The 19,054-nt window shown below is 45.1% G+C and overlaps 1 protein-coding gene and 1 long non-coding RNA gene across 5 annotated transcripts in view; one reads left to right on the forward strand and one right to left on the reverse strand.

Moving 5' to 3' along the window:
- Positions 1 to 6,220, forward strand: part of LOC115198346 (fragile X mental retardation syndrome-related protein 1-like) — a 27,481-nt gene extending 21,261 nt beyond the window's left edge. For all 4 annotated transcript variants that reach the window (XM_029760237.1, XM_029760240.1, XM_029760239.1 and 1 more), the window contains exons 12-17: positions 1,395 to 1,623; positions 2,347 to 2,526; positions 2,824 to 3,024; positions 3,123 to 3,227; positions 3,411 to 3,496; positions 3,613 to 6,220. In XM_029760237.1, coding sequence (XP_029616097.1) covers positions 1,395 to 1,623; positions 2,347 to 2,526; positions 2,824 to 3,024; positions 3,123 to 3,227; positions 3,411 to 3,496; positions 3,613 to 3,717 — 906 coding nt within the window. In that variant the 3' untranslated portion in view covers positions 3,718 to 6,220. The remainder of the gene's footprint in view (positions 1 to 1,394; positions 1,624 to 2,346; positions 2,527 to 2,823; positions 3,025 to 3,122; positions 3,228 to 3,410; positions 3,497 to 3,612) is intronic.
- A 3,928-nt stretch (positions 6,221 to 10,148) lies between these two features.
- LOC115197909 (uncharacterized) lies at positions 10,149 to 10,807 on the reverse strand. The gene is made up of 2 exons (XR_003879104.1): positions 10,675 to 10,807; positions 10,149 to 10,466 (listed from the first exon to the last, which is right to left on the reverse strand). It is a non-coding gene; the product is annotated as an uncharacterized LOC115197909 (long non-coding RNA).
- Between the last annotated feature and the right edge of the window lie 8,247 nt (positions 10,808 to 19,054).

Below are 19,054 nucleotides of genomic sequence, written 5' to 3' on the forward strand. Positions count from 1 at the left end.
CTGTAGCTGCTTTAAAATCACCGATGGCCTCATGGTGACATCCCTAAGCAGTTTCCTTCCCGTCCTGCAGCTCAGTTCAGATGGATGACTGCGTCTTTAATGTGTCTGGGTGGTTTAATAAATCATAATTATTAACTTGACCATGCTTCAAGATCTATTCAATGTTGGATGTTACTGTTACCCATCTACTGATCACTCCCCTGCTGAGGCTTTAAGAAAAGCTCCCTGGTCTTTGTAGTTGAATCTGTGCTTGAAATTCCATACTTTACTGACAGACCTTACAGATGTTTGTATGGGGGACATGATAAAAGGTCATAACCCCCATTTCACACAGTGACTCCATATAACAGCCAAATTGTACTTCTGAACTAATTCTGGCTTGCCTAAAGAAGGGGTGAATACTTATGCTATGACTATTTTAGTTATTGCTTTTTATTTGTATTTTGTGTAGATCAGTAACCACATTTCCATCCAACCATTTCATGCAGTTGAATTACCTAACGCATGAAAAAAGTCAGGAACGGACTGATGGAAACATGAGATGCCAGTACAATTTTATAAATTCTGACAGAATTAGTTTGTTCGACATGGTGGGATCTTTGTGTGTAAAATGAATTGTGAGAAAGGGCAGAAGTGCCTTTTATGTGCAAATATTGATATAATAACCATCATATCGACGTAAACTGGGAGTAACGCGATATGTTGTGTGGTCCACCCACTACGACTCAGGAAACCATGCAGTTTATTGGGCTACAGATGAAATAAATTATGAACTTCACAGGGCGGTGAATGTGCACGGTGACGAGCTTGATCCTCCTTTCCAATAAATATTTAGGGTTTTATTCTGGTGACATGATGATCGATGCTTGGCTGCTGTTTGACAAATGCAAATAATATCGCTCTTCTCCATAATAATCTCAATGTAGTTAGCCTACCCGCACTGTTTCTGCAAGCTGTTGGCTAGAGTTCTTTTGCCAAGACCAGAGTTGGCACTTTGGCAATGCAACCGGCAGAGTTGAAAAGGTGATGGAAACCCATTTGAACCTGTATTTTTCATTCGGTACATGAATTTAATGGCAAAAGTTATTTGTGTGCACTGTCATCACGCACAACCTTTTATCCGCAAAAACTCTGATGGAAACATCTCTGGTGGGATAATGTGCGTTGTTTTACGTAGATTTGAGAATATGCGCATGGAAATCTGCCAAATTGGATGGAAGCCTAGCGACTGACACGTAACGATTTTAAATCTATTTCAATCCAGCTTCATAACGCAACAAGATGTGAAACGTTTAAGGGGGTGTAGACTTTTTATAGGCACTATGTCCTAACGTGTACCTCTGTCTCTCTGCCCTATAGGAATCTACCTAATGATATATGTCCGTCTCTAACAGGAAGTGGAGCAGTTGCGCCTGGAGCGGCTGCAGATTGACGAGCAGCTCCGTCAGATCGGGGTGGGGTACCGTGCCCCCCCTAGTCGGGTCGGGGGCACCGGCCCCGGGGACAGGGAGAAGGGCTACCTGACAGACGAGAGCAGCAACTCCACCAACCTCCACACCTCCCGCACCTACGGAGGCCGCGGACGAGGACGCAGGCCCTCCAACAGCCAGTACTCTGGATATGGTGAGACGAGACTACAACTCCCATGATCCCTCACTGCTAACTGCATTCTATCATCTGATAAGACCAATATCTCAATATATAAACATATTTATCATACAGGAGGCTAAACTCTGAATGATGTTTCAAATGTTTACTCAGTGACGGTGTAGAGCTGAGTACATACATCTTAATAGTGTCTGCTTGTACCCTGAACTCTCTCCCCCTCCCCTTCTACAAAGATGTAGTTCTCCATCACCCAGGATTTCTCCATGCTCTGTCATGCATATCACCCTACTTCATATCAGTCAGGAGAGGCTTATCTATTCATATTAATAGAATGTAAAGATCTAAAACAGTCCATCTAAAACGGCAAATTATTATTTTGACTGCAAGTGGGTAGTTTGGTTCTGTGTCAACTTAGTGTTTGCAGGCTACACTCCGTCAGTCAACATGACGTTCTGGTAAAGTGCTTTGCTGTAGTGAACACCAAATAGTCAGACTATTTGGTGTTCTCTCTCACGAGTTTTCTGCTGAGACAACTGGTACACCACACACACGTGGGACTAAACTACAGTTTTGTACAAAACACTCTACATTCCTTCATTCCTGCCTTCATCCCCCTCTCGCCATCTGTTCATTTCACTCCATCTCTGTCAGAACAAAACAGCTGCTAACTTACTATACTAATCTATACTATTGTCAGTTGAGGTTTAGTCTGTAGCTGCCCCTTACTCTGTTTTCCAGGTACTAACTCTGAACAGTCCAACGCTTCAGAGTCAGAGGACCTTAACGAGCGCGACCAGCGGCCCCGAGGCGTGGGCGGAGATGAGAGGGGTTCCCGCCGGGGTGGCAGGGGCCGTGGATCCAACACCGGACGGGGTCGCGGAGGACCTGCCTCAAGGACTACCAACTCTATCAGCTCAGGTGCAATACAGCAGGCTAATTAATATTCCAAATGGGGTACAGGGTTGTATTCAATGTGCACCAAATAGAAGGAAACAGACTGAAATTGGGAGGGACTTCGTGACCTTGTCCAATGAGAAACGCTCTTTTGAGTATTCTGTAACAATGTTTTGTTCCGGTGTGCTGTAATGAATCAAATTGGGCCTTGGTGATACTGGGATGTTTCAGGTCAAACCTAATGGTCAAGTTTTCCTTCATTACGACTGGAAGGTGGTACAGTTTGATATGCTAGGCCTCTTTCTCCTCTCTCCTGGTCAGTGCTGAGGGACCCGGACAGCAACCCGTTCTCCCTGCTGGAGGGTGAGAATGAGCAGGGCGACACGGACACCAGCGAGGGAGTGGGAGGAGTAGACCGCAGGAGACGCTCCCGCCGTCGCCGTAACGACCAGGAGCCAAGCGTGATGGACGCCGCCGCCACAGAGTCAGACAGCCAGGCCGGACCCAACGAGAACGGACTGGGTAGGGCGGACATTTTGTCGAGTCAGCATAACTAACGGGTAGTAGTTTGAAGTTAAAGTTACATCTCTCATACCTCTTTTTTTTCTCTCCTTTATCAGATGAGGAGGGCCGACCCCAGCGCCGCAACAGGAGCCGCCGCCGCCGTAACCGCGGCAACCACCCCGAGGGAGGATCCCTCAGCCGTGACAGACAGCCAGCCGAGGGTGAGCAGTGTGTCAGACGTCCCAAACCTCCCTCCCTGTTGTCAGTCTGGACCTTAGAGGAAACTGGTAGTCTGATCTAGTCTACTGTGTCCTTCCTTAGTCTCATTCCTCACTGTGTTGTGCTGAATTTGTCATTACAGTATATCCTGTTTAAATCACTGTTCTCTGGGTTCTTGTCTGTAGTGACCGTGGCAGACTACATATCCCGCGCCGAGTCGCAGAGCCGACAGAGCCTTCCCCAGGAGACACTTGCTGCTTCCGAGCCTAAGGTACACACACACACACACACACACACACACACACTGTAGAAGATACCAGCTTATAGCAACTTGTTAAACTGACAGTTCCCCCCCCCCCCCCCCCCCCCCCTCTGCTGTTCCCCCAGGAGAACGGGAGCAGCGCCAAGGACGAGCGCACGGCGCCCTCCAAGCGTTCCCCTAGCAACGGCATGGCCACGCCCAGCGAGACCCTGGTCAACGGCGTCTCGTAGAGGACTAGGTCCCGCCCCCTAAAAACCCAGGTCTAGAGCAAGACTTCATGGCAAACTCTGTCCCTGCTTGCATTTACTTAAACCTTAAAACAGATGAGTGAAAAACAGCAAAATACCTGATTCATACTTTGAGTGAGAGGGGGGGAGAGAAAAAGTACAAAAAAACGACAGTCGCATCTTACTTAAACACACGTAACAGTGTATGTTATCCTATCTATCAGTACTTAGTGCTTATTTAAAAAAACAACTAGCTTGCCAAAAGGGCTGGTGGATATGACTTGATTTTAAAAGAGAACTGAATCTCAGAAAACAGGACGAGACTTATTTTTTTTTATTTTTATTTTTTTTATATGTAATTACTGGTTTGGACTTGTGGTCGCTCTCCCATTCAAACAGAAGCGTCTCTAAAAGTCGAGGAGGATAGATGCCAGCTGGAGAAAGGGAGGGATAGGTGGATGAGTCCAAGCGGTGAAGAACAAATGTCAGGAGTGCTACGTACCCTGGCCTAAATGTCGGTTGGCGATGACGGACAGACGGATGGGATTGTTGATAGACATTGTGCCTTGAATTTGAAAAAGTTCATTGTTGAGTTTTGTGTCACAGGAAAGAGGTTTTTCTTTTATTTTTGCTCAAAGAGAACAGACCAGTAGTGAGGGAATGGGAGTTAAACGAGTGCAGAGGTGTTAACTGTGGTAGGACAGAAAACAAGTGAACGAGTGACTGGCCAGAAAGTCTGGTGCCAAACAAAATCTTCAAGGCGCTGGTCCTCAGTGATAATGGACTGGACAGCGATTGGGCTGCGTGTGTGTGTGTGTGTGTGTGTGAGAGATTGTGTTTGTTCGTACGTGTGCACAGTTGAGAGAGCTGGCAACCACAGGATTAAAATCGGGGGGGGGGGAGGGGGACACAGAATTCTTGGAACATAGCCCCGGGTCGGTGGTGAGGTCACAAAGGCAGGCGAGGCCGCGCTCTTTTGGCCGGGCGGGTAGGAGGAAGTGTTACATCACATCCCGTCTCCCATGCTCGACACTAGTGTCCAGGGCTGTCCCTATACATCCTGACAGACTGACTGAACGACAGACAATGAAAGGTTAAGGACTTGATGATATATGGATCGATTTAGACTTTAAACAAATGAGAATTTTCGTGCCTCTTTTTCTCATGGCCCACTAGCAGTGTGGAATAGAGAGGTAGGGTAGCACGGCGCTCTAGCTTCCAGCCACACTTACTAATGCCTGGGTGAACTGCAGAATGGCGGTCTGAACGCACACGCCACGACGACCACGAGGAAAGGGAGGTAGACGGATGAAGGCGAGCCACGTTGTTTCACCCTTCTATAATGGTCCGTGTGGTCCTGGCTGGGGGAGGAGACAGGCAGTCTGACTGTGACGCGCACAGCTTCAAAAGGGATGAGTTGAGCCACAGACACACGGGCTTACACAGATGCACGACCGCGCCGCGACACTGTTGGGGTTCAGTCAGTGTGGTCGACTGTGCGTTGCGGTCAAAGGAGAAATGACAGTGTTTCGAGATGAACTATAAGCGAGATGGTTTTCCGGTTCCTAAAGGTGGCGGTCGACAGGCAAGGGATGGTGGGTGGGGGGGGGGGGGAGTAGTGACTCAGAAACCCTTGGTGGCTCATGTTACTGTCTTGGTTACCTCTCTCAACTGCGTTTTTGTTCTTTCCACATAGAAAATATGAAATAAAATGGAAATGAAATCAACTGTCTTTTGAGATGAACTGATTGATTTTTCTTCTGTCTGAGTTTGCACTATTTTTCTAAAACGATCAACAAACCAACTGCATGATCATTCAGCAGTAGCTTTGCACGAGGGAGAGGGTTCACGTTTCAGTTTCACCATTATTTGATCCGCTACTAGAACTGCTGCTAATGTCCACCTTGAATGTGTTTTAGAATCCATACCTTAGACACTTAAGTACTTGTTGTGGCTTCGGAATACCTTTCCACCACTCAAATTCACCCACAATATGGCTGACCTTTTTACAAGGTTGACTAAGAGTAAAATAAACCCCATCTCCTTAGTGTCATTTTTTTTCTGACCCTCATTAAATACTTATTGTAATACTCAGTGTAACATTGAGCATGATAGGTGTTCACACAAGTATTGAGGCTAGTTAGGGATTGTGTTTACTGAATTAAAATCACGCAGATTGATTGACCCCTTCCGTTTCAACTGTCTGCGTGTTAATGCGTCAGCAGCGCACTGAGTATTTCTATCTTTGGTTCATTTGTGCATGCCTGCATGTAAGATTGAGAAAGATGGATCACTTTTGTCTTGTTATAGTGTGAAATGTATACCTCCGTTGTCTTTAATACTGTCTGCCGCTTGTGGCTCCCTATGTCTTTCTGGGTGGAGAGAATGTTGACCTTTCTGTGTGTGTATGCTAGTAGTACTGTTCAGGTACTGTCAACTCCTCAGTGTCAGGTAGGCTGGTCTTCACACTCATGTTCTGATGGCAATAAAGGACTTCATTGTTTGATAAGCATTTGTCCCTTTGGCTAAATCAAGAACATTCGACACACAAACCTTGGACTGATAACTGAAATCCCCGCTATCACTCACCTGATGACATGTACATTGAATAGGTTAGTCTAATGCCAACCTTTACATTGATAACCTTCAGCAGAATTTCCCCAAGCTCTGTCCTGGGTTGGTTTTTTCTCTAGCGCTACACAGCTGATTGAAAATAATCAGTTTGTGTCGGTTATGAGTCAGCTGTGTCGTGTTAGGGCAAAAACCAAAATAGGAAACCCTGTTGTACAGCAGCTTACATTGATAATGTCTACATACAGAAAAGGGCTCTATGTTAATAAGGGGAAAAAAGCAGTCACTGAGCATTTAGATCTGGTCCATTGTCCATTGTAGATCTGGTCCAGCACGTCACCCTGGATCTTGTTAGTCTCATGGCACTATATATACAGTGAGGGGAAAAAAGTATTTGATCCCCTGCTGATTTTGTACGTTTGCCCACTGACAAAGAAATGATCCATCTATAATTTTAATGGTAGGTTTACATGAACAGTGAGAGACAGAATAACAACAAAAATCCAGAAAAACGCATTTCAAAAATTGTATAAAATTATCTGCATTTTTATGAGGGAAATAAGTATTTGACCCCTCTGCAAAACATGACTTAATACTTGGTGGCAAAACCCTTGTTGGCAATCAGAGGTCAGACGTTTCTTGTAGTTGGCTACCAGGTTTGCACACATCTCAGGAGGGATTTTGTCCCACTCCTCTTTGCAGATCTTCTCCAATTCATTTAGGTTTCAAGGCTGACGTTTGGCAACTCAAACCTTCAGCTCCCGCCACAGATTTTCTATGGGATTAAGGTCTGGAGACTGGCTAGGCCACTCCAGGACCATAATGTGCTTCTTCTTGAGCCACTCCTTTGTTGCCTTGGCTGTGTGTTTTGGGTCATTGTCATGCTGGAATAGCCATCCACGACCCATTTTCAATGCCCTGGCTGAGGGAAGGAGGTTCTCACCCAAGATTTGACGGTACATGGCCCCGTCCATCGTCCCTTTGATGCAGTGAAGTTGTCCTGTCCCCTTAGCAGAAAAACACCCCCAAAGCATAATGTTTCCACCTCCATGTTTGACGGTGGGGATGGTGTTCTTGGGGTCATAGGCAGCATTCCTCTTCCTCCAAACACGGCGAGTTGAGTTGATGCCAAAGAGCTCCATTTTGGTCTCATCTGACCACAACACTTTCACCCAGTTGTCCTCTGAATCATTCAGATGTTCATTGGCAAACTTCAGACGGGCATGTATATGTGCTTTCTTGAGTAGGGGGACCTTGCGGGCGCTGTAGGATTTCAGTCCTTCACGGCGTAGTGTGTTACCAATTGTTTTCTTGGTGACTATGGTCCCAGCTGCCTTGAGATCATTGACAAGATCCTCCCGTGTAGTTCTAGACTGATTCCTCACCGTTCTCATGATCATTGCAACTCAACGAGGTGAGATCTTGCATGGAGCCCCAGGCCGAGGGAGATTGACAGTTCTTTTGTGTTTCTTCCATTTGTGAATAATCGCACCAACTGTTGTCACCTTCTCACCAAGCTGCTTGGCGATGGTCTTGTAGCCCATTCCAGCCTTGTGTAGGTCTACAATTTTGTCCCTGACATCCTTGGAGAGCTCTTTGGTCTTGGCCATGGTGGAGAGTTTGGAATCTGATTCTGTGGACAGGTGTCTTTTATACAGGTAACAAGCTGAGATTAGGAGCACTTCCTTTAAGAGTGTGCTCCTAATCTCAGCTCGTTACCTGTATAAAAGACACCTGGGAGCCAGAAATCTTTCTGTTTGAGAGGGGGTCAAATACTTATTTCCCTCATTAAAATGCAAATCAATAACATTTTTGACATGCGTTTTTCTGGATTTTTTTGTTATTCAGTCTCTCACTGTTCATGTAAACCTACCATTAAAATTATAGATGGATCATTTCTTTGTCAGTGGGCAAACGTACAAAATCAGCAGGGGATCAAATACTTTTTTCCCTCACTGTACACACACACACACACAATTAACAAATAAGCGCAGCATGCAACAATTTCTGAGTTAAGGAAATGTCAATTGAAATAAATGTCCTAATCTATGGATTTCACATGACTGGGAATACAGATATACATCTGTTGGTCACAGAACTTAAAAAAAAAATTAAAGGCAGGGGCGTGGATCAGAACACCAGTCGGTATCTGGTGTGACCACCATTTGCCTCATGCAGTGCAACATCTTCAGAGTTGATTAGGCTGTTAATTTGTGGTCTGTGGAATCTTGTCCCAATTCTCAATGGCTGTGTGAAGTTGCTGGATATTGAAGGGAACTGGAGCACACAGTTGATCCAGAGCATCCCAAACATGCTCAGTGGGGTAGATGTCTGGTGAGTATGCAGGCCATGGAGGAACTGGGACATTTTCAGCTTCCAGGAATTGTGTACAGATCCTTGCGACATAGGGATGTGCATTATCATGCTGAAACATGAGGTGATGGCAGCGGATGAATGGCACGACAATGGCCCTCAGGAGCTTGTCAGGTACCTCTGCATTCAAATTGCCATCGATAAAATGCAATTGTGTTCGTTGTTTATGCCTGCCCATACCATAACCCCACCACCACAGGGCACTCTTAACAATTTTGATGTCAAACAGCTCACCCACACAACGCCATGGTCTGTGGTTGTGAGGCTGGTTAGACATACTGCCAAATTCTCTAAATCAATGCAGGTGGCTTATGGTAGATGATTAACATTAAATTCTCTGGCAACAGCTCTGGTGGACATTCCTGCAGTCAGCAGGCCAAGTGCACGCTCCCTCAAAACCGTGGCATTGGGTTGTGTGCAAAACTGCACATTTTAGTTGCCTTGTCCCCAGCACAAGGTGCACCTAGTGTAAACCTGCTGTTTAATCAGCTTCTTGCTATGCCACACCTGTCAGGATCATCTTGGCAAAGGAGAAATGCTCACTAACAGGGATGTAAACAAATGTGTGTGCAAAATTTGAGAGAAATAAGCTTTGTGCGTATGGAACATTTCTGGGATGTCTTATTTCAGCTCATGAAACAACCACATGTCGCATTTTATATTTTGTTCAGTGTCTTTATAGGGGAAAGTGTTCCATTAAGGATGCAGAATCTGTCTAAGCAGCCTGTTCTGTGCCTGTGGATGAAGGAACCCAGGAGGGATGTGATGCTGTAGCCAGGAGACTAGGGAAGACTGCCAGCAATGGGAAGGATGAACTTTATAAATGGCCAGGTGACTATGAAACCAGAACAGGCTCCGTTTAGACAGGCAGCCCAATTTTGTATTTTTTTCCACTAATTGGTCTTTTGGCCAATCAGATCAGCTCTGAAAAAGATCTGTCAATACCAAGCAGCGATAGTCACTCCCCAAGGTTAATCATGTCCCAGATTTGAGTAAAGTAAGTTGTGTAGGCTGCCTCTAAAGTTTTTTTACAGAAGATAGGTGGCAGATCCTAATTAGTCCAACAAGGGGCAGCAGTGTACACCTATTCATTAGTCGGATTCTGTTGCAAGACGTTTGGCAAAACAAACTGTTTACTCCAAATGTTCTTAAACTGAAATTGTAGTTCAATTGAGTCTTCCAAAAAAATAAAACAGCTGGAAGAAGTTGGAAGAACCCTGTGGACTTCACTCCACTTTAGAGCGTGGAAGAATCGATAATGTATAGATGTGCAGCTGAGCTTGTCCCAAACACATTGCAGACTATTCGGATTGGAATGGCAACGTGTGGAAACTACAACTTCCATTTAAGAACCTAACAGCTTTTACGTCACGTTGAAGAGCGTTTGGAGTAAACGGTTTCTGTTGCAAAACGTTTTGAAATGGAATCCGACTAATGAATGTGACAGTTCGAAGATACCACGGAAAACAGCCACACAGGGAGGCCAAAAGTTCAACCAAAGGTTCTTTATTATAAATTCAGCTTTTACAATACAGTCACTACAGCCTGATTTAGAAAGGTATAAAAAGGCTAGGATTTAGGGCTATAGGCTAACTATTTGCACTGTTTGGGGCAAATAAACACTCACGGAGCGGTGGCCAATGTTCATTCGGCCCTTTCGGAGCAGTGTTCGTTTGGCTCTTCCCGAGCAGGGGTCGTTAGTCAAGGGATGGTCCGGTTGTCAATGGCAGGTCACCGGCTGTCCCTCGCTCCGCTCTGGCCCGGCTGTGTGGTAGTGTTGGATGTAGCCTCTTGCAGCTGCGTCGGGCCTGTCACAGGGGGCACATAATATGCAATTAGAGCATGTATTGTCAACAATTGTGAGTCACACTTACAGTGGCGACCTCTCATTCAGGGCAGGTGGTGCTCTAGATTGTTATTTTCTGCCTGTTTTGCATGTTATTTTGGCATTAATACGTGTCACATATCAGTTTGCAACCAATAAAAAATAATAATTGAGTTAATAAATCCGCATACAAACATGGTCTCTTTTTTGCTTCTTTTTTTTAGTAAGTGCCAAAATGCAGGTGTGTCAGCCTAGCTCAGTGCTTCCTGTGGTGGGGCAGCCAGCGGAAAATACAGGGCGTAGGGGTTGATAATGTTCTCTAGATGCGCCGTCATCCCCTGGGTGCTGTTATAGATTTACATTAGAAGTTCTCATCCAAGAAGGCTCAAGGTCATTGGCCACAGATAAAATGACGTCAAAACACGTTATATCTACCATAGCTTTGATTGGGCTGTACAAAAAACTAAAAGTATGAAAATGTATGCATCACTACTGTAAATCGCTCTGGATAAGAGCGTCTAATAAATGACAAATTAAAAAAATACAAATGACTGATCATGTCAACATCATACTTTAAACATCATACTCTTTCCTAGCAAGCTAGACAGGCTTTCATCATCATGAATTAAGATGACAATCTACTGGCAAATCCTTTTCAATTCTTCATATGAAGAGAAATGATAGAACGTATCCGTGCTCATCGGCCATTGGACATAAATATTACACAAGTTGGAAATCGCAAATTCAACAATGAGTGGTTTGGAAATTCCAAATCTGGGTTTAAGGGTCTCTTTTCCAAACTTTAAAAGGATAAACATTCACATGCAACACCATGGGCCAGAAAAGGTTAAATACATTGGCTATGCTGTCAATCCAGCATTACTTCTGCCCATTCAATACAACTGGAAACTGGGAAATCTCAGACTTCAGTGAGTTCTAGACAACTGGGATCTCGGGGGAAAAACAAGCTATTTTTGACTTCGGGACCTATAAAATATGTGTGTGTGAACAATGTCTAAGGTACATACATTCAGCAGGGCTGCCAATTTTTTAGGAAACTTGGAGTGAGATTTGCTATGTGAATTTCATTGCCCCCTTGCACAATCCCTAGAAGGGGAACCTGGAAAATGTTACTGTTTTAACGCTCATTTCCTGCAATTCTATGTATTTTGCCATGATTTATGCCCAGTAGCAATTTTATCTTGTAAATCTTGGTGGGGCTAACTAGCCCGCATTTTTGTGGGGATGTATGCCAGCAAAGTCACTACATAACACGAAACAATACATTAATTGCACTATAACGGTGACAAACTGTCCACACAAACTGTTAGGGCCAACATAAAGCTGTCCCAACAGCAGAGTCCCAACAGCAGTCCCAACACCTTACCACTTCTACACCTGGCTATCAGCGGAGATTTGCCTGGCATCGAAACAGTTCATTCAGCTTAATTTACTGCCTTTTAAAAAAAACATAGCTGATATGGCTAATTTGCGTAAACAAATGTGGTTTCTACTGACAATCGAGATGTACAAAATATGGAATAAGGGGACGACGAGCGGAGGAGAGGCAATCCGTAATTTCGATTAAGACATAAATGAGCGAGCTAGGACGGACGTAGTCAATATAACTTTTTATTCAGAACTTTTGAAATGTACAGCAACAGAATTCAGAACATGGCCCGTTCTTACATTATTCTCCCCGTACACCAAGTCAGAGCCATAGGATGAGAAAAGGGAGCATATAAGCAGACAATGAATGCTCTTACAATATTCAATGATTACATTTCTCTAAAACAGGCTATAGGCTACATGTGCACCACCAAGTCAGAACAGTAGGCTAAATTATGAGGGGAAAATTGACCAAATTATTAGGGTGAGGCACATGGGCTACTAACAGCTTACTACACAACATACACTTAGTATTACTTTCTTAGCTACAGTATACATATCTCCCTGGAATATTACACAATTTATGCAGCAGCACAAAATACACTTTTGGTCTCACCTTGTTGTTCTGTGCTCACTTGAACAGGAAGGTGGCATGGTGGACCTTTGTTGGCAAATTTTGTCATTAAACTTTGCCATCAAAGTCTGGCATTCCCTGGATTTATGGTGGTTTCAAGACAACTTGGAACTTGGGAAAAAAAACTACGTTGAATCATGACGTCAGTAATCTTCAGGTTGGAGCTCTAGAAAGAGGCCCGAGTTCCCGACTTGCAAAAACGTATTTTCCCAGTCAGAGCTCGTTTTTTTCAGAGTTCCCAGTTTTCTTGAACTCACTGAAGTCTGAGATTTCCCAGTCCCGATTTTTCCAGGTGTTTTCAGCAAGGCTGAGCTCGGCATAAGTCATACTGGATTGACAGCATGGCCAATGTTGAATGTTTATCCTTTTAAGCTTGTAAAATAGAACCTTAAACCCAGACTTGGACCACACACCCACTTCACTGAATAGCAGGCTAGTGATTGCTTTGCAATGCTTGCAGTTAGCCACTGATTCCTTCCAAACTACTCATTGTTGAATTTGCAACTTGTTGTGTAATGTGTCCAATGAGCACCAATGAACACCGATATGTTTTATCTATAATTTCTCTTCATATGACAAGTATTGAAAAGGATTTGCCAGTAGATTGTCGACTTGATTCATGATGATGACTGCTAGCTTGCTAGCTAAGATTTTGAAAGTATGATGTTGACATGATCAGTCCAATCAACACTACTGTAGATATATATCGTGATTTGACATAATTTTATCTATGGCCAATGACCATGAGCCTCCTTGGATGAGCACTTCTAATGTACCTCTATGGCAGCACCCAAAGGGTTTGAATTTTCAAGCTCTATCTATAGATTTTGCGGTAATGTGGTGTCCCCATGAGTGACAGAACACTGGGCCAATCACGGTGCAACTAGAGAACATTACCAACCCACCACCACAGAAAGCACTGAGCTAGGCTGAAACACCTGCATTTTGGAGCTGCCTTACTCAAGAAAACAAAAAAGAGAACAAGTTTGTATGCAGCTTTATTAACTCAATGATGATATTTTTTACATTGTTTGCTAACTGATATGTGATACGTATTAATGCCAAAATAACATGCAAAACAAGCAACAACAACAAAAATATACACATTATCAGTTAAAAGCTTGGACACACCTACTCATTCCAGGGTTTTTCTTTATTTTTACTATTTTCTACATTGTAGATTAATAGTGACGACATCAAAAGTATGAAATAACACATGGAATCATGTAGTAACCAAAAAAGTGTTAAACAAATGAAAATATATTTTATATTTGAGATTCTTCAAAGTAGCCACCCTTTGCCTTGATGACAACTGCTGAGATAAGGAGACACCAGATACTGACTGTTACTTCTGATTTTGACTCTCCCCCCTTTGTTCAGGGACACATTATTACATTTCTGTTAGTCACATGTCTGTGGAACTTGTTCAGTTAATGTCTCAGTTGTTGAATCTTGTTATGTTCATACAAATACTTACACATGTTAAGTTTGCTGAAAAAAAACGCAGTTGACAGTGAGAGGATGTTTCTTTTTTTGTTGAGTTTGTGACTCGTGCCGTGGAGTGTTGCCACCACATCAAGGCTCTGCACAGGAATGTTTTATATTAATGGTTGATGGCAGAGGGTAACCAAATCATAGACCACAATCTCCTTGTCCATAGACTGCTTTCAAGGTAAGGACACAAACATTTTGTAATTTGGGTGAACTATCTCTTTAAAATAGGGCTGGAAGAAAATCCTGCTTGCTCTCCAGGACGGTTGGCCACCACTGATCTATGTTTCACACACTATGTTTGTGTTTGAAAATGTTCTTGTTTACCAATTCACTTCTCAAAATCACCCAAACTTCAAGAACAATCAAATGAATATATTAATGTGGTTTATGCCCACTAGTTGAAGATCCTTGCCATCATTTTACTCTACATAGACACAATATGTGTTTGAGTTGTGAGTCCACCATCTCTGCCTAGCATGTGGACAATACTAAAATGTCAAAAATTATATTTAATTCCTGGAGTATTTAATATCCAATGCTTATTTGTATGGCTGCAAAAATACATAGCCTCCTATCATTAATTGGAAGAGTTATATTTGAGTGTTTCAGTGAAAGGCTAGAGAGGGAGGCCCTGCTCTCTCGCTTCCCCAGTTGTTTAGTTAATTTTCATTCCAAACTCCTTTGCATTAGCGTAGCCTCTTCTGTAGCCTGTCAACTATGTGTCTGTCTATCCCTGTTCTCTCCTCTCTGCACAGGCCATACAAATGCTTCACGCCGCGTGGCTGCTGCCACTCTAACCTGGTGGTCCCAGCGCGCATGACCCACGTGGTGTTCCAGGTCTCCGGCAGTCTGCGGCCAACAAGGCAGAGTTCATCTCAGCCTATGTTAGCCTCCAGTCCCTCGACTTCTTGGCGCTGACGGAAACATGGATTACCACAGAAACCACTGCTACTCCTACTGCTCTCTCCTCGTCTGACCACGTGTTCTCGCATACCCCGAGAGCATCTGGTCAGCGGGGTGGTGGCACTGGAATCCTCATCTCTCCCAAGTGGACATTCTCTCTTTCTCCCCTGACCCATCTGTCTATCTCCTCCTTTGAATTCCATGCTGTCACGGTCACTAGCCCATTCAAGCTTAACGTCCTTATCATTTATCGTCCTCCAGGTTCCCTTGGAGAGTTCATCAATGAGCTTGACGCCTTGATAAGTTCCTTTCCTGAGGATGACTCACCCCTCACAGTTCTGGGTGACTTTAACCTCCCTACGTCTACCTTTGACTCATTTCTCTCTGCCTCCTTCTTTCCACTCCTCTCCTCTTTTGACCTCACCCTCTCACCGTCCCCCCCTACTCACAAGGCAGGCAATACGCTTGACCTCATCTTTACTAGATGCTGTTCTTCTACTAATCTCACTGCAACTCCCCTCCAAGTCTCCGACCACTACCTTGTATCCTTTTCCCTCTCGCTCTCCTCCAACACTACTCACTCTGCCCCTACTCAGATGGTATTGCGCCGTCGCAACCTTCGCTCTCTCTCTCCCGCTACTCTCTCCTCTTCCATCCTATCATCTCTTCCCTCTGCTCAATCCTTCTCCAACCAATCTCCTGATTCTGCCTCCTCAACCCTCCTCTCCTCCCTTTCTGCATCCTTTGACTCTCTATGTCCCCTATCCTCCCGGCTGGCTCGGTCTTCCCCTCCTGCTCCGTGGCTTGATGACTCATTGCGAGCTTACAGAACAGGTCTCCCGGCAGCCGTGCGGAAATGGAGGAAAACTAGCCTCCCTGCGGACCTGGCATATTTTCACTCCCTCCTCTCTACATTTTCTTCCTCTGTTTCTGCTGCTAAAGCCACTTTCTACCACTCTAAATTCCAAGCATCTGCCTCTAACCCTAGGAAGCTCTTTGCCACCTTCTCCTCCCTCCTGAATCCTCCTCCCCCTCCCCCCTCCTCCCTCTCTGCGGATGACTTCATCAACCATTTTGAAAAGAAGGTTGACGACATCCGATCCTCGTTTGTTAAGTCAAATTACACCGCTTGTCCTGCTCACATTGCCCTACCCTATGCTTTGACCTCTTTCTCCCCTCTCTCTCCAGATGAAATCTTGTGACTTGTGATGGCCGGCCGCCCAACAACCTGCCCGCTTGACCCTATCCCCTCCTTTCTTCTCCAGACCATTTCCGGAGACCTTCTCCCTTACCTCACCTCGCTCATCAACTCATCCTTGACCCCTGGCTACGTCCCTTCCGTCTTCAAGAGAGCGAGAATTGCACCCCTTCTCAAAAAACCTACACTCGATCCCTCCGATCTCAACAACTATAGACCAGTATCCCTTCTTTCTTTTCTCTCCAAAACTCTTGAGCGTGCCGTCCTTGGCCAGCTCTCTTGCTATCTCTCTCAGAATGACCTTCTTGATCCAAATCAGTCAGGTTTCAAGACTGGTCATTCAACTGAGACGGCTCTTTCCTGTGTCACGGATGCTCTCCGCACTGCTAAAGCTAACTCTCTCTCCTCTGCTCTCATCCTTCTAGCCCTATCTGCTGCCTTTGATACTGTGAACCATCAGATCCTCCTCTCCACCCACTCCGAGTTGGGCATCTCCGGCGTGGCTCACTCTGGATTGCGTCCTACCTGACAGGTAGCTACTACCAGGTGGCGTGGCGAGAATCTGTCTCCGCACCACGTGCTCTCACCACTGGTGTCCCCCAGGGCTCCGTTCTTGTCCCTCTCCTATTCTCGCTATACACCAAGTCACTTGGCTCTGTCATATCCTCACATGGTCTCTCCTATCATTGCTACGCAGACGACACACAATTAATCTTCTCCTTTCCCCCTTCTGATAACCAGGTGGCGAATCGCATCTCTGCATGTCTGGCAGACATATCAGTGTGGATGACGGATCACCACCTCAAGCTGAACCACGGCAAGACGGAGCTGCTCTTCCTCCCGGGGAAGGACTGCCCGTTCCATGATCTCGCCATCACGGTTGACAACTCCATTGTGTCCTCCTCCCAGAGTGCTAAGAGCCTTGGCGTGACCCTGGACAACACCCTGTCGTTCTCCACTAACATCAAGGCGGTGACCCGATCCTGTAGGTTCATGCTCTACAACTTTCGCAGAGTACGACCCTGCCTTACACAGGAAGCGGCGCAGGTCCTAATCCAGGCACTTGTCATCTCCCGTCTGGATTACTGCAACTCGCTGTTGGCTGGGCTCCCTGCCTGTGCCATTAAACCCCTACAACTCATCCAGAACGCCGCAGCCCGTCTGGTGTTCAACCTTCCCAAGTTCTCTCACGTCACCCCGCTCCTCCGCACACTCCACTGGCTTCCAGTTGAAGCTCGCATCTGCTACAAGACCATGGTGCTTACCTACGGAGCTGTGAGGGGAACGGTACCTCCGTACCTTCAGGCTCTGATCAGTCCCTACACCCAAACAAGGGCACTGCGTTCATCCACCTCTGGCCTGCTGGCCCCCCTACCTCTGCGGAAACACAGTTCCCGCTCAGCCCAGTCAAAACTGTTCGCTGCTCTGGCACCCCAATGGTGGAACAAGCTCCCTCACGATGCCAGGACAGCGGAGTCAATCACCACCTTCCGGAGACACCTGAAACCCCAACTCTTTAAGGAATACCTGGGATAGGATAACGTAATCCTTCTAACCCACCCCACCCAAAAAAAGATATATAGATGTACTATTGTAAAGTGGTTGTTCCACTTAAGGAATAAGGTGAATTCCCCAATTTGTAAGTCGCTCTGGATAAGAGCGACTTAATGACGTAAATGTAAATGCATATCAAATTTAAAATATGTGATTACACTGGCAAAATCGTGAAGAAGTGGAATAATAAAATACGTTTGGGAATAACAGTACTGTTCTTGCTGACAAGCACAGTAATTACCCTATATTTTAAACCATTATTAAGAATGAGAATTGTTCTACTGATCAGACTAAATAAAGTAAATAGACAATAAAATCTCCTGCAGACATGATGACATAAATCTGCCCCTACACCCTAACAAAATTATTTTTCTTTTTGTTTTCCCACTCCAGAATCAAACGTACACTTTTGGGATTCACAATCTGTTTAACAAAATTATTTTCATAGTTACAAATTAGGTCACCCTACAGTACCAAACTTCCATGCTAAAACATACTGTAGGTCTGTCTGTTGCATTTTTGTTGTCACAGCCTAAACCTTTTAGTCCCCTCATTAGATCTAACGAGGGGACTAAACCTTTCCCCCTCAGGAGACTGAAAAGGTTTGGCATGGGCCCCCAGATCCTCAAAGGTTTCTACAACTGCACCATCGAGAGCATCCTGACCGGTTGCATCACCGCCTGGTATGGCAACTGCTCGGCATCTGACGGTAAGGCGCTACAGAGGGTAGTGCGAATGGCCCAGTACATCACTGGGGCCAAGCTTCCTGCCGTCCAGAGACTACGGTCACCCAAGTTATAGACTGTTTTCTCTGCTACTGCACGGCAAGCGGTACTGGAGCGTCAAGTCTAGGACCAAAAGGCTCCTCAACAGCTTCTACCCCCAAGCCATTAGACTGCTGAACAATTCATACAAATCGCCACCGGACAATTTACATTGACCCCCCCTCTTCTTCACTGCTGCTTCTCGCTGTTTGTTTGTTACCTATGCATAGTCACTTCGCCCCCACCTACATGTACAGATTACCTCAACTAGCTTGTACCCAGCACACTGACTCGGTACTAGTGCCCCCTGTATATGGCCTCGTTATTGTTATTCTTATTGTGTCACTTTTTATTATTGTATAACAAAACAGAGTATACGCATATTTGTGCTACAAATGGGTGGCACGTGATCTGATTGGCAGGATTATTTGAAGAAGAACACGGGTGCAACCCTCAGATCACAGTGTGCACTGTGGGGCTACATACCAAATGGCACCCGATTCTCTATATCAGGGCTCTCCAACCCTGTTCCAGGAGAGCTTACCCTCCAGTAGGTTTTCAAATCCAACCCCAGTTGTAACTAACCCAATTCCGTTTATCAACCAGCTAATTATTAGAGTCAGGTGCACTAGATT

The sequence above is a fragment of the Salmo trutta genome, chromosome 8 (assembly GCF_901001165.1).
Source record: "Salmo trutta chromosome 8, fSalTru1.1, whole genome shotgun sequence".
Taxonomy (NCBI): Eukaryota; Metazoa; Chordata; class Actinopteri; order Salmoniformes; family Salmonidae; genus Salmo; species Salmo trutta.